We start from the raw sequence: 15,758 nt of genomic DNA, 5'->3' as shown, positions 1-15,758 counted from the left end.
CAGAAAGACAACCCTTACTCTGAAAGCAGATGGGAAAAAATTGGCAATAATGATTTTATTCAATGGGTATCCAATTGTTTTCTGTACGATATATGCAGCATTAAAACGCTTCAGAAATATTCAAATGAATATGTTGGACAAACTAAAATCCACACTTTCTAAGAAAGCAAAATGAACAGGACGGCCAGACATTCCTTCAATAGATGCCACGTCATTGAAGCAGTAGCAGCAGCAGCAGCAGCAAAGCCAAGCCCATGACTGACAGAACACCTGTGACCAGCTGAAGTTGTCCATGCTTAGTGAACCAGGTGAGCCAACTGCCAACACTGCATGATCTTTCCAGCACCAGAATATGTGAAATTGCAAATGAATGTTCCAAGTTATCCTTCTTATATTACCTGATGTGGTTTTCACAGATGACCCACATGAAAAATCCTTCTTATATTACCTGATGTGGTTTTCACAGATGACCCACATGAAAAATCCTTCTTATTGGCCTTGAAGATTTAGACTTTTTCATTCTGATTCTGATCTCTCTTCTGGCAAAGAGGAATTAAATAACATTATTTCTAGCAGTCTCAAAGCAGATTGTTGTTTGCATGACATTAACTGTTGTTTGTACAACTCATATAGTTTTCAAAGACAAAAAAACTCAAAGTCATCACAAGGACAATGGGTTTCAATGTGAGCACACACAAACAAGAAAATTCAAATCATAGACAGAACTTTGTTTACAATAATGTTCAAAACATAAAAAATTTGATTACGATAAGAACAAAAAACAAGTAAAACAAAAGAAAGAATTCCTAATCAGAATACTGAACTGATTCCTTAAAGACTGTGAACAAGATCTGGAGAAGAAGGAAAATAATGCAGCTCTTATGACATTCTGGATTATGCAGAATGCTGCAGTGTTGTGGAGTCTGCACAGTCCTTGCAATCCTTGTGCTTTACGTACAATAAGCAAGGGCACTTGAGCTGACTGTGAACAGAACCAGCCTGACTGTACTGGGATCACTTGAATCCTCTTTGCAGTATATATTTAACTCACTCTGCAAAATAATACAGATAAAGTAGCAATGCTGAATCAGCAACTTTCCTTATAGGGTAGTCACAGAATTACAGGAGCCACCACACACAAGCCATTTTTGGACATTTTTTGGAAAAAAAAGGAAGAAGAGAGATTTGACTTGTGAGAAGACAAAGATCCATCTGATAGAAGCAAGCCGTTTATACCCACTCATTATCCAGAAATATTATTAACATATCTTTACTTCATCTCAAGAATAATCCTGTGTTCCAGACACACTGAAAGTAACAGAGCAAATCACTGGTCAATACACATACATTCTTGAAAGAGCTGACCACTAATAGTGATAATTCAATAGAACCGTAGCACAAATCAGTCTCCAAGCCAGCAACAGCCCAGAATGACAGCATCAGAGGGATCATCCCAACAGGCCATAATGGAACAAGAATCATCTGCTATTCAACCCAACTATGATAGGTTTCTGGCCACACGTAAGGGTCTTAATACTGCACAGCAACTTCTACTGTGTGAAATGAATGAAGAGTCGGGAATGAAGTGTTGGCTTCCACAAATGGATCAAGTGTAAATGCGACACTGATGATGAGTATTCAGAGCTATGTAGTCAACAGGCAAGAAATGTAATGCCGAGAGAGAAGCATGAGTTATCAACGCAAGAGTCATCAGAAGATGACATATCCCCCGGCCCCCACATGTTTGAAAGGACAAATCATCTGACAGTTACTTATTGTGTTTTTAGACCATGTCTGAATTGTTTCCATGGAATTCATGAAAAATATAAATGCCATATATCTGTGATCTGAAAAAGTCACCATTTCAGGATCTGTCTCATATATCTGCCAAGATCTCTTGAAATGAACCTACTTAAGAGTCTAACCTGCACAAGGTGCAAGTCAATCTTTGAGAAATACATCAACAATATGTCTAACATTATAAGCATAAATGTGTCAGGTCCTCTTTCTCCTACACTTTGAATAGCTATGTTACCGGAACAATGCTGTTCATAGACACTTCTCGGCTATGACAATGCATGTAAACCGGGATCAGCTTTGTCTTCATGTTGCTATGGTTTCATGGTAATTACATCAAGTTTATATACACCGAAACCTCTGATGTTTTACACACTACTCTGAAGTTACACTGACAGATACTAAGATGTTTTTGAGTTCTGCTCTGAAAACGAAACATACCTCTCACTTTTGAGACTAAGTCCGAAACGTTTCCATGGAAACCGAGAAAATAATAAATCACAAAAACCTGTAACTAGCAAAAGGCACCACTTAAGGTTCTGATTGATATATCTACCAAGTTTTTAAGAAAAATATTGAACGGTTTTTGAGTTCTGCTCCGGATACGAAGCCCATCCCTCCATTTTGAGACTAAGTCCAAAACGTTTCCATGTAAACTGAGAAAGTAAAAAAAAATAAAAAAACTGTAAATAGCAAAAGGCACCACTTTGTGGTCTGCCACACATATCTATTTAGTTTTGCAGAAAAAGGTTTTTTGAGTTCTGCTCCGGAAGCCCCACCCACCATTAGACTAACACCAAAATGTTCCATGGAAAAACAAAAAAAAATAAAAATGTCAAAACTGTGCAAATAGCAAAAGGCACAACTATAGGTTGAGATTATTATATCTATCAAGTTTGGTCTAAAAATATTGAACGGTTTCTGAGTTATGCTCCGGAAACAAAATGATTACGGATGGACCGACACACTACATGCCGGGGGATAAAAATGACAGTACATTTCTCAGGAAGTACAAAGGCAAGATACTGTAAAACTGAACAGGTCATCACACTGAAGGGGCAGCATATCCCAAAAGTGCCCCACTGCTGACAGATGTCTCTCACTGTAAAGTGATAAGACATCTTTGGACATGTCTGTCGTATTGAAATATGATCTATAAACTACAATAACAAAAAGAGCTCAGTGCCAATTGCCCAGTGACCTAAGCACAAATGCACAAAGTATGACAGTTACCATCAGGCAGACAGCTATGTACAGGCTTTGTGGAAGTGGACTTGCAATGATGGGAATGTTGTTTCATGACTTAGCCAGGAAGATGCAAGCAATCTGAGGCGTGCACCCATGGTTGATATCATGAACAATCTATGACTTTATGTATGACCTGAGTCTTAATGGTATGAAGAAGTCCAACAGTTACCACATCTTCCTCATTTCATTAACAAGCATCAGTAGTCCATCTGGTAAAGAATACATGAAAAGCATGAAAGCAAAGCACACACTCCTCACAGAAGACCTTAATCTTTACATATGTAGCTGATCTTTGCATTGGCATGAAGCACACTGTCAGTCAAAACATGGTCTTTGAAGGAATAATGCTGCCAAATCATATAATACCATCAAATTGAGTTCAGTGTCATTAGCCTAAAAAATATAGAAAATGAAAACTGAACTACCTTATTCAGCATTTAATTTGTGTTCAATATCAATTTCTTTGTTTCTTTTTCTACTTTAAAGGCACTTCTCTGAAAGTCAAAGAATGCATCACACCAAGAGGAGAGAATATAGAAATATTACTACACAGGGATCCTTAATGCTGATAGTTACTGAAAACTATTGCTATGGTCATCAGTCTGGTGTTAGCCAGTAATATGATCTGTGCTCAGCACATACAGGGATTACCTGAGATAGATACAGGTAGTTTTACCACTGGGGATTCAGGAGATGTTGGTGTCTGTATCATGTTCAGCTTAGACACCAGATTCTTCAGATTGAAACAATCACTCTTGAAGCAGTAATGGAACACTGTTTGGGCATTGAAAACAAATGAAAACCTCCATTTGCACTACATCCACTAACTGTAACGTACACTGTCTACATGAATGTGAACATGGGAAGTCGTTCAAGAAACTTTTGTGCTAAGCAGAAAGCATAAACAGTAAGGTCTCAGTTCCAGAATTTTCCACTTCGGTGTCTACTACAGTTTGTTCAGGGTATGGAAAGACTAGAAAAACTGTTTCACCTTTACATAGAAACTAATGATGCCACACAAAAACATAACCTCTAACCTCCATCTTACCAGCTGTCATAAACCCTGCTGTACATTCTTAATGCTTTGGATATATTCTGTGACACTCTCACAGCATCACTGGACATGCAAATTGCTCACAAAGTCAAGTGTATTACAATATTCAACAGACTAGTAAGATGCTGGGAAAATCATACATTACTGTACTAGGACTTTGGGTTATGATATGGACAGTGGGGTAGGCTTGTCATCATGTGTGAGGCCCATTTCTGGTGTCCCCTGCCATGATATTGCTGTAATATTGGCAAAAGCTGCACCTTCACACACTGTCTCATTCACTGGTTTATGATACTGCTCTCAGACAGAACACAGAAAACGATATACACCATGAAAAGCCTGGCACAGAGGAACCATGGATGATATTTTGCAAAGTCAGTAGGACTTCTGTGTGTCGTAGGGAGGCTATTTGTGTCTGGGACAGTTTACATACCTGTTCCTGATCCCTTGATATCAAGTCTGCTGTCTGTCATACAGCAGCAGGGCACATTTAAGGGAATACTGCATTTCTAAAGTTGAAACTAACCACGGTGACATGAGGACAAGAAAGGAGTGAAGGAATGAAAGTAACACACAGTAGTTTCCTGTCTCAGTGCTGATGACTCTGATGTACAGACCAACACTTCAACTAAAGTATACAGCAGCAAGCAGAATTCGGGAACAAGACAACCTCCACACATTTCAAGTGGAATCAGTGTAATGTAACAAGACCTACACCATCTTGTATCACTGACACTAAAAGCCAAGTTCAAGGTCACAATCAGGTCAAGGTGAAAGCTCAAGGTTAAAGCTGTCTGAGTACAAACTACACACATTCATATCCCCATGTTAAGACAACATGCATTTTCTGTTATGCAAAAAACAATATCTTCAGTGTAAATGTCTCTGAGGTCCATCACAAGTCCTGAAAGTTCAGGGTCACTGCTAAGGGCAAGGGTAGGCAATCCAGGAGAGGCAAACTGGTCAAAGTAGTAAATGAATTGTTCTGACTGACAGTGGAGTGCCACACATACAACACTACTACAGGAGTACACAGCTAGCGGTTTGTCTGGTGCGAGTGGGTCACACAACATGTCAGCGTGACATGGCGGCCATGACGAATAGACTCACGCACGCATGGACAGACGAACGTACCTGCAGGTGCCGACACTTGCGAGCCATTCCCCACTGGCTGAAGCACATTACCTAGTTGACAGAATCAGTCAATCAGTAAGACCACCTACACTGATGATGGCGGAATTGAGAGAAATCACATTTTCTTTTAAAGAAAGACTGGTCAAATATACGACAAAAAGTTTGTTCATAATTTTGAAATTTTCGACAACCAAACCCATGGTTTTGCAGAAAATATGTGACAATTCCCTCAATTCCGGAAAACCCTTAGTCTTCTGACCGTCCTGGTTCTCGGCATTAACCAAACTTGTCTGTGCATCAGTCTCTCACGTGTTACACGTGCAGAATTAATGCATGCAATACACTCAAATTAACACTACATACAGTTTTATACCACTACATACGGTGTTATAACAAAGGTTATAACTTTCAAAACAACACACAATAAAAATATAATTATACACCATACTGACAAATTGATATCCTTCAAAAGTATTCTTGTGATGTAAAATTAGTCATTTCATGCAAAAATGTAACTTTTCAAAAATTATAATTAATTATCCATTTATACAAAACTGTAAAAAACAAAACAACATAAACATAATTTGAACAAGTTTAAATTTCAAAATGAGTTAAAAGACAAAATGGTCATGAACAAATGAAGCAAATATATTAAGGTGATCAACAACATCAGAACATTTAGATGTTTGATTTTCAGTGAAACTTGGCAGTAAGTTTTATCCCCTCATACAAACAAAAAAGCACTCAAATTTAAGGAAATCATCAAAAAATCAATAGTCTTACTACCAAATTCATATGCACGTTTACATTTTGTCGGTTTAGAAAAGCCATTGCAGATTATTTTTTTATCAATACCAAGTTTTCCCCGAGTAACACCTTAACATTTGGTGACAACACACAAACTAAGAACAAAAGAACAAAAGACAACACAGAAATGAAGAGTAACTTCAAAGTGTGACAAAATTGTTCACTGTTAATTAAAGAAAAATTGAAGACAAGGAAGAAGATGGAAGAATTTCCCTTTGTTCCCTATTTATATTGTGTTGTTTAAGTAATATACTGATATTTTTAATGCTTTGATTATTGTGGGTTTTAAGAATATGAAGCTAGTGTAGAGGTGAACCATAGCTGTAGAGGCATTGCCTCTCAGTGCAATGAGAAGACCTCCATGCTTTGTGATCCAATGAGTGCAGGGAGCTGTAGGTTGCAAAGCATGACCAACAGCAATATATATGAAGCTCAAAAGCTGTTACGGACTTCCAGATATTTTCATATTCCCAAAGTTAACATGCCAAGCCATGACTGATTAACAATGCATATAAGCCAGGCTTTGACACATAAACTAAAGTAATATGAAACAGGTGGTCCTTGCTTGATTTGGAATGGTATTATTCATAGAACATTTGTCGGGCTGGTAAACAGAAACAGGCACATATCCATTTTAAAATTTGTATATGATCCTCAGGAGTCATTGTAATGACTAACAAAAGTCAGATCACTGTCCAAGCAAATCAATAGTACACTGACACAATATATTGGCAGACAAACCCTACTTTCTTAAGAACATAAGGTGCAATAGGGTTTAATGTGGCCAAACTGCACTTATATAACTTGCATGTGTCTGAATTTCAACTTTTTAAGCAGGGTATGGGACCCTATCTGCTTAAAACAAAACATGTTCCAAAATTATAAATACAACATGTCAAATCTTGGACATCCCTGTACCAAATATTAGCAGTTTCTTCAAGCATAAAGTTTCTAAAAGAGCATGTAAATTAATACATGACTGCTCTTATGTCCTTTTCATTGACAATACCAGTAATCTTTTAATCTTTTTTAATCGTTGATCTACTGGTCCCTGTGTGCAAATGTCAATATTAAAGAGCAAACCTGGACTATCAGGCTTGTACACAAGTCAGTATCTGTGCTTCTCATCAATTTAGTATTTGTTTGTGATTTTCTCTAAATGAATTTATTAACATATAGTCTTTACACCCTGTTTCTGCTTGGAGACAGCTATGTTTCAATGACTATTTGTAACTGTGTTCTGTACACTGTCCATGCATGTAGTTGAATAAAATCTGTATTCCCTGTTACATTCATGAGTGTCTTATGCTGTAAGATAAATCTACTTGCTGTTTGTTTGTACTAGTTTGGTCTGATGCTAGTCTAATACTACCATCCCACTGAGATAACATGCCATGTTTAACATAGACACTCCATCCAGACCCAGTGCACTGAATCCAAGATGACCAGTCTTTTGGATATCCCCCTTGCACTGATAACTTTATGCTGGCTTGTTGTTTACTGCCACACTCAGCAATATTTCAGCTACATGACCACAGATGTTGCAGGCCTGAGGGCAAGATATATCCCTTCTCATGCTGCAAGGATTCAGTCACCAGTGTAATAATAATGTTCATATTCATAATACACCATATCAATATCCTAACTTTGCTCAAAGCACTGCTACACTAGTCAAGGAATCACTGTGCACTCCAGTTCTATGCTCAGCTCCCAACGTGGTATACAACCCATACTACCTGTGCGGTGCTGGCAGGTCATACATGTTACCATCTCATCCTTCTGAGTACCCATTCACTGCTGGGTAAACTGAGGCATATTTCTAACAAGGTCACTTGCATAAGAAACCAAGTGTTCCATGTGAATGAACCTTTTTCAAATGTGTCTGCTGGCATCCAAGAAAGTGCCTTCCAGAATCCAAGAAAGTGCCTTCCAGAATTCAAGAAAGTGTCTTTCAGCAGTTAAGAATATATCTTTCAGCAGTTAAGAATATGTCTTTCAGCAGTTAAGAATATGTCTTTCAACATTCATGAACCACTGCATGCAGAGTGAGGAAATGTTCATGGACGTATAACCTGTTTAATCAGCATAGGCAACATTTTGACAGATTCTAATGTCACAGTCTGATTCTAATGTCACCGCTTGCTTGACAACATTAGAATCTATGTTGAAAAGAAGTTGTGTGTCAACAAAATTGACATTAAGCTTCACATCCTCAACTTCTAGTATGCTAATCAAAGAAGCCAATGCATGGTTCGTATTACCAGCAGCCATGAAACCCATGTTCATTATATTCATGACAGGTCAGGTTAAGCAATTAATTTTAAATCACTTTCAGCATTATTCAACTCAAATAGCAACAGGGGATAACAAGAATGGTTTCACACTATGCACATATGTGGTAATCAAACCCAGAAGTTCTGCAAGACAAGCACATACACAAAACAGTCACCACCACCATGTACTAGGTTAGCAGATGTGACGTGGACAGGAAACCTAATCAGATATTAACGTCATACATCAACATACGACAGGGTGGGAAGCTCAAGACAAGAGATATTTTGTAAATATTGGCTTTAGACCAAGAATTGAAACATGACACATTAGTATCATGTTCTTGTCCAACCATTTCTATCTCAACATACATCTCCAGCTAGTATTTGCACTACATTTCTCCTGGGGAAATGACTTTTCTGACAGCTAGATATAACAAAGTAATTTGTAAGAGATCAAAAGACATTAGTTAAAAATGGTTGTGAGAAAAACATTCACAACATTACCTTGACTCTCCCGAACATTCTGGTAATGCTGCCATTTTATCACCCAAGAGACATACCAGAACATTTTAAGAAAACCACAATCTTTTCACTGAACAGAGAAGAGTCCAACTGTTCATGCACAAGTTTCACAGTCTACTCTACCACAATAATGAGCTGCTTCTACCTTGGAAACACATTGGACACATAATGCCTAATGAACAGGACCACTGTCACACGTCACTAAACAATGACTGTCTGTCATTAAAACCTACAAAAATAGATGAACACAAGGACAAAGATTCTCAGGGCTAGATTTCTTCCTTAAAATTTTTTTCCACCCTTCTGATGAAGTGTTCCCAAGAGAACAAAGGTTTCACTGAGTAATGAAACATTTAAGGTAGACATGGGTACAGTTACCTGAAGTTTGTACACTGCAGCTTGGGAACATGGTGACTGACACGGATAACTGTAATCGTGTCGATGTATTATCATTTGTGTCAGACAGTCCACAATACTTATAGATAAGATGTAAACATTTTAAAATTTTGCATGCCCCTTTATAATGACTGGTTAAAGCATCTAAATGTAAACATGCACAAACAATTAAATAAGAAAAATCTGAATGTACAAATCTTCGACCAGATTTGTGCAGTAAAAGGGTTATATTTGAAGCAATTGAAACAGGTGACAAATGTTAGGAAACCTTAACAGATAAGATGAATTAGGACATTAGTCAGACCTTATGAAGGCATAGGAGAATAATTGCAATAATTTTATATCTGTTTTGGAAGTATCATGTTAAGATATTCATGTTCTTACATTCAAAGTTCAATGAGATTTCATGTAATAGTATTTATTTGCGGTTCTTTACTTGTCTGCATTAGACTGCATTAGATACTGTAACTGTTTGAACAACACACACAATATGCAGAGCATCAATTATATTAAATGAATACAGTATGTAATAAAATCATACAAAATACTATCTACCTACTGACTACTCTTAGGAGAGTAACATATTCACCCATGACCATATATTTCTTCTTGAATACAATAAAATACATATGGTATCTCATGTATGTTAACCAGCAATAATATTCAACATGGCAAATTGGTACCAGCCATTGCCTCTCCACGAACACTCAAATAGAATGTCATTCACATATCATTTACTGATCAACAAAGTAATACCCAGTTGAAGTTACAGAATACAAAAGTTTCTCATATGATTAACTATAGTCATATTAAAAAAAAGACAGGTGCTCTTCACCAGTATTTTTCAGGGTCAATCATTCAGAAATTTTGCAACATGCAGCATATGTGGACACAATCTATGAAAGCAACTGTCACCGACAAGTATATATACTTTGTTTCATAAATAATAGAATTATAACTAGGGTCTATAAGAAATTCTAAAGGAATTTTACGAAAAAAAGCTAAAAAGAAAGTCTATGAAACATTATCTCACCAACACCATGTGTATAGGAAAATATTACCAAGCTATAGCAAAAAGAGATATATTCTCTGTGGGATTATCACAAATAGTACATATAATCATCATAAATACTGGTAACTAACTTACTGTGGTTTTACTGTACAGATTGGTTAAATCATTAATTCTACCAGTGTCTAATTGTGTATTCCTACAAGAGTCTGACTAATTGGGCTGATGACATAGAATGAATTAAGGATAACATTATCAATTTCAGTTGACTGAGCACAAGAAAACGTGATGCATCAACAACTGCCAGTAAAACTAGGGCAGTATGTGAGTATATGCTCACTGATTACCTTCTACATTCATCACAAGCAAATACATAAACTGTATGATCAAAATGAAACTACTTCTGATAAGTGTTCTGAAGAAATCAACAGTTATGTTCTGAATATTTCGTGACCATATAAAAGTTGACAGCAACATAAAAAACTGAAACCATTACCTTGAAGTAATTTCCTTATAGGAGTACTTACTGATGTTATCTACATGTTTCTTTTTACATATCTCTGTAAACAAGCCTCTTTCAAATCCTCTACCACCTTCTGCTCCCATGTTACCACATGAGGGAGATAGAAAATAGAACAACAAGTATCAATAAGTCAAAAGAGTAATTGGTAAGTTGTGTAAAGAAAGCATGCAGTAAACAAGTTCAATAAGTATGAAAAATATGATTCAAAATGAATCTGCAAAGTTGAGAAATAAGATAAATTGAAGTTAACTGGTAATTATTGGGTTGGGTTGATTCAGGATGTAGATATTTAGCACAAAGATGTAACCTCATCATCAGGATGAATCTAGGGTGTGAACCAACAATGAGCAGATCCTGACAACCAAGGGACACAACTCAGTTATTCTTACTTCAGTCACTCATGTAAAAATAATCAATTTCTTATCAAGTTATCCTCAGTATATGATATCAATACCTTAAGTCAAAGGTTTCACCTACATACTAATATTACATAATACTTTATGAATTTTGTTAGATAAGAAATATTTCTTTTCTGTAATTATTCATAAAAATTGCGAAGTAAATAAGTCCTATTACCTGTGAAATACTAGATAAGAACTTTCTAATATGGCATGGACATTCACAATCTCAAAAAGATAATGAAATGTCATTGATAAAGATGATGTAATACTTTTAGTCTTATGAACAGAAATTGCTATTTGTTGAACCATTAACTGGATTTATCAGGATTTGTGAAACCATGATGTGAAAACTGACAGATTTACACATCAGATACCTTTCGGAAACATCACGCAATCTTTCTCAACCATCTCCGAAATAAATGCCCACCTTTCAGATGAAAGATAAACAATATTACCTGCATTGAACAGTGATCTGACAATTCTGACTATTTAAAAGGGCAACTAACATATGAAGATTCTGAAAAAAACAAATACAGCCCTGGTAATAAGACTACAAGAAGAAAGAGTAAAGAAAGGCAATGCTGAAAGTCTAGCAACTGAATGTCATCCATAGATACTGTTGACTTAATTTGACTTCAGATAAATATGATTTCAAAATCCTGGAGTATTATGGTTTTACTGACTAGAACAATGAAGCAAGGTATCCTGAAGTCCGAGTTTATCTCCAGTAGCTATGGTGACAGTTGACATCTAGAGTCTACCTACAGAGCCATGCTCATGCACAGAGTGAGAAGACTTACCTTTGTTTACTACAGCACACAAAGACAGCACAAAAAAACAACAAGAGTACACATTATCTACACTGGCGCCAGACCATGCTGACCAATCAACAGAAGCTATAGAGTAGTTGTGAGATACGTATATCATTAAATACACTCATACCAGTGAAGCCAAAGTGAAGTTTACGTGGAGTACAGCATGGTATTACAAACATAAGCACACGATAGAATATCTGTGCTGCATCTCAGAGAATGTTTGTCAAGATAGACTTATGATATTACAGTATGACATAAATGTGACAGACACAATGTTACTCACAATACACATGTACCACATATATAGCAGAACCAGAGCCAGATATAGCTGACAGTTGATAGGTCAAGAGATGAAGGCATATCAACTATCTGACCTCTGTGATAAAATGAGGTGATGTATACCAATATTTACAACTGCACATATGTGCATGGTTTCAATGAAGATTAAACTTGTTACAATGTGGTAGACAGTTAATTAAAGCTGGCATGCAGTACTGGCAAATTCAAATGTTTAGCATGTTAAAGGGAAGTAACTATGTATGCAAGTGTCTGTCGTCTGATCAGAGTTTGGTTGCAGGCTGAATCTAAAAATGAAAAGCTACCAATATGAAATCAAACTAACCACCCCCGCAAACCATGATGCTTGAGCAAATCTAGCAGAGCCTTCAAAATGGCAGCACTATATCAGTCTTTGCATGAGAACTAATAAGCGGCATGCCACTGCAATTCATCACTGAATCTACTAAAACAGCACACATACTTCATTTCTTTCTCTTTGATTTCATATTTCTAAACTAACACTATCATTTTTAGAGCAATATTGGTTTGGGGCTTCATGAAGTTCATGAGAGAAAGCTATCAGCACATTCCTTGCTCAGTATACTTAATCATTTGATTTTCAGCATCAGTGGAAACATAAATGCTCAATGGCTGTTTCTTTGTCCATGTACAATTTTGCAAGCACATTTTACAGATCTTGTGGCTAGGATCAGCCATGTAATGACACATTTTCAAAGTCAAGATGGTCAAAAATTGTACTCAGAAAATAAAAAGACATTTAGAACATGATAGAAAACACCCTGCTGATCCTACAATCTTTTTAAGCTGAAACAATTTGCCATATGTACAACCATAAGAGGGTAAGATTCTTTATGGATAACAACTTCTTTATTGCATATGGTGCGACGTTTCGGTGTTGCTTGACAACGGTATAAGGATCCATACCGAAACGTCGCACCATATGCAATAAAGAAGTTGTTATCCATAAAGAATCTTACCCTCTTATCACTTACCAGCTTCTAGTAATGCCAATCAAACAAATCATATGTACAACCAGTTTAAGCCCTGGTAATCTGAATATTTCCATACCTGTATATTCTTCTTCTTGTAAGTTTTAATTGGACAGTTCATGGATAGGAATGAATATGCACTTCCCAAGAAACAAACTTACTTCTACTTGACGTAATGTACTCTTATCTTATTCCAGTTGTAACACAACTAACAACTTCCTTGTTTCATATCTCAGAGCACACCCCCATACAAAGAGGCAGAGGTTATGTACAAATTGTTTGAATGGTATCTTTTGGAACTTACATACTTTATTTCTTACAAATTGTTGTGCTGTCATGTTGTGTTTTAAATGATTTAAATTAAACAATCCCATTCAGATGGTTGGTGAGAAGTATGAAAACATACTGATATATAACCAAAACTTTTATTATGTACCTGTATATTGTAATATACAGGTAATATTGTTTTCTGCACTATACTAAATAATACCTGAACACCAAATTAGTGAGACCTAAAGGTGTTTTATTTATGTATTTAAAACACCATAACTCCAATCAATCTCTTCAGTCTTTCTGTCTGTTGGAAGAGTGGAATGACTCTGCTACTATTTAGAAGTAGTACTTAAGGAAATCTCCATGTTGCAGCTTCTACTGGGAAACATTGAACACTGATAGGGATGTTTAGTTCCTGAAAACTGTTTGGATAACTGTTAGGGTATGGTTTACTACAAGACTGTTAGATTACAACATATGAAGAGGTTAACACAGTGACAACACAGGTGATGATGTATGATGATGAGTTGTTAGTGGGATGTTAAATTACCTGGATAAGTTGAATGACATGTTACAAGGAGAACCACTGACAGTAATGTTACAGTATGCTAGATTAATAACATTACAGTAGATTTTACTGTGTTACAAGGTGTTGGAGTGAAAGACACAATGTGTTATGGAGAAGGGTAATGATACCACAATATGTAAACCTGACTGACACATGTAACAATTTGTTAATTTAGTTTCCATGAAAAGAATGGTACATCATCTTATGAGGAATCACATGACTATGTTACACTGTGTTTTGTGGTGTGATACGAATGTTACACCACATTGTCAATACAAACTACAGCCTGGCCAATCATCCTACAGCAGAGTCTACCACAGTTGGAGAATATTTTAAATATTTCCCTACCTGTGGTACATTAAGACAACATGCTCCAAGAGTAATGGGTAAAAGAATTATATCATGTTTCAGAAAGAGATATTACTCGTTCAGATTTCAAGCGACTGTATCTTCCAGTCATGCCTGACCTGTAATAACCAAGCGACATAATCTCTCTTGGTAGAATAACTAACTTATAATAATCAACTAATTGAAATATCTCTTGAAAAGGATTCATATATCTTTAAAATTACCAAATTAAGGCATCAAGAAATACTCAATGTTAAGCAAATGCACTGAAACTAAGCTGGTTGCTAATATCATATGTCACTAATAATTTTTCTCTACAACCATTGCACCTGACCAATATTTACCATGGCTACAAAACACTAAGCTCATTGTGGAATTAATGCCAGTTTTCAGGACATAAATGCTAGTTGACAATGAGTGTTAAGCGTGAAAGCAAGTGAAAGCTCCAGTGGACAGACACAATGCAGACAACATTTGTGTTACCAGGGTTACAGACAAAACTGCCACAGTATCATTAGGTGACCAGTACGTGAGATCACACAGATCAACCCTTCATCTCCATACATGTGATCAGAATCCACCCTCTCATCTCAACAAATACAATGTATCAAACAAGCTGCACTTACTTGAGAAGTTTCGTGTGGCCAACATAGTGGTGAGGATAGCTCCCTGAAAAATTAAAAATGAACTTTTACCAACAGGATGAAGAAATTTAAGTTATAGTTTGATAGTCATGAGTTCTTTTCTAATTGATATATGCAATAATTTACACATTTACCACAGCAGGGAAGGAGAGAAATCAGTTATGCCATGTTGACTCAAGTGAACAATATACACTCCTGTTGAGCATCATCATCAAGCTGGACTGGCTTCACTAAGAGACCGCCATGACATTGTCACAACAAATACTTCTGGTAATCAATAGTGTGTTCAACAGCAACAATAAACTTTATGCTACCTTGCCATTATCACAATATCACTGGATCAAACATCAACAAATGCTACCAGTTCATTACATTGGATAGTATGTCATACAGACCCTGCAGCTGAAACAAATATAATTCAAGAAAACCCATTCAAGTCTTGATTATGTAGCAAGTCTTGACTTCCAGAGTTTCAGGAAATGAATAAAGTCCCTGGGCTTTGTTTCATTATTTTATGATTAGTTTTACGGACTTTATTTTTCAACAAAATATATTAATTTCAGAGACCATGTGTTGTCTTCATATTGAGAAAAGGAAGTCAGTTTGATATTATACTTGTATAATGAAACTGTAATTTATCAACATCATTTGGGTGAA

The 15,758-nt window shown here is 36.3% G+C and overlaps 1 protein-coding gene across 10 annotated transcripts in view; it reads right to left on the bottom strand.

The window, feature by feature from the left end:
• LOC137284591 (calcium/calmodulin-dependent protein kinase type II subunit delta-like) overlaps nucleotides 1-15,758 on the bottom strand; it is a 122,510-nt gene that overhangs the window by 21,484 nt on the left and 85,268 nt on the right. For all 10 annotated transcript variants that reach the window (XM_067816464.1, XM_067816463.1, XM_067816466.1 and 7 more), the window contains one exon: nucleotides 15,084-15,126. In XM_067816464.1, coding sequence (XP_067672565.1) covers nucleotides 15,084-15,126 — 43 coding nt within the window. The remainder of the gene's footprint in view (nucleotides 1-15,083; nucleotides 15,127-15,758) is intronic.

Source organism: Haliotis asinina, chromosome 5, assembly GCF_037392515.1.
Source record: "Haliotis asinina isolate JCU_RB_2024 chromosome 5, JCU_Hal_asi_v2, whole genome shotgun sequence".
NCBI lineage: Eukaryota > Metazoa > Mollusca > Gastropoda > Lepetellida > Haliotidae > Haliotis > Haliotis asinina.
Note: the sequence above shows the minus strand (reverse complement) of the source record. Positions and strands in the feature narration are given on the sequence as shown.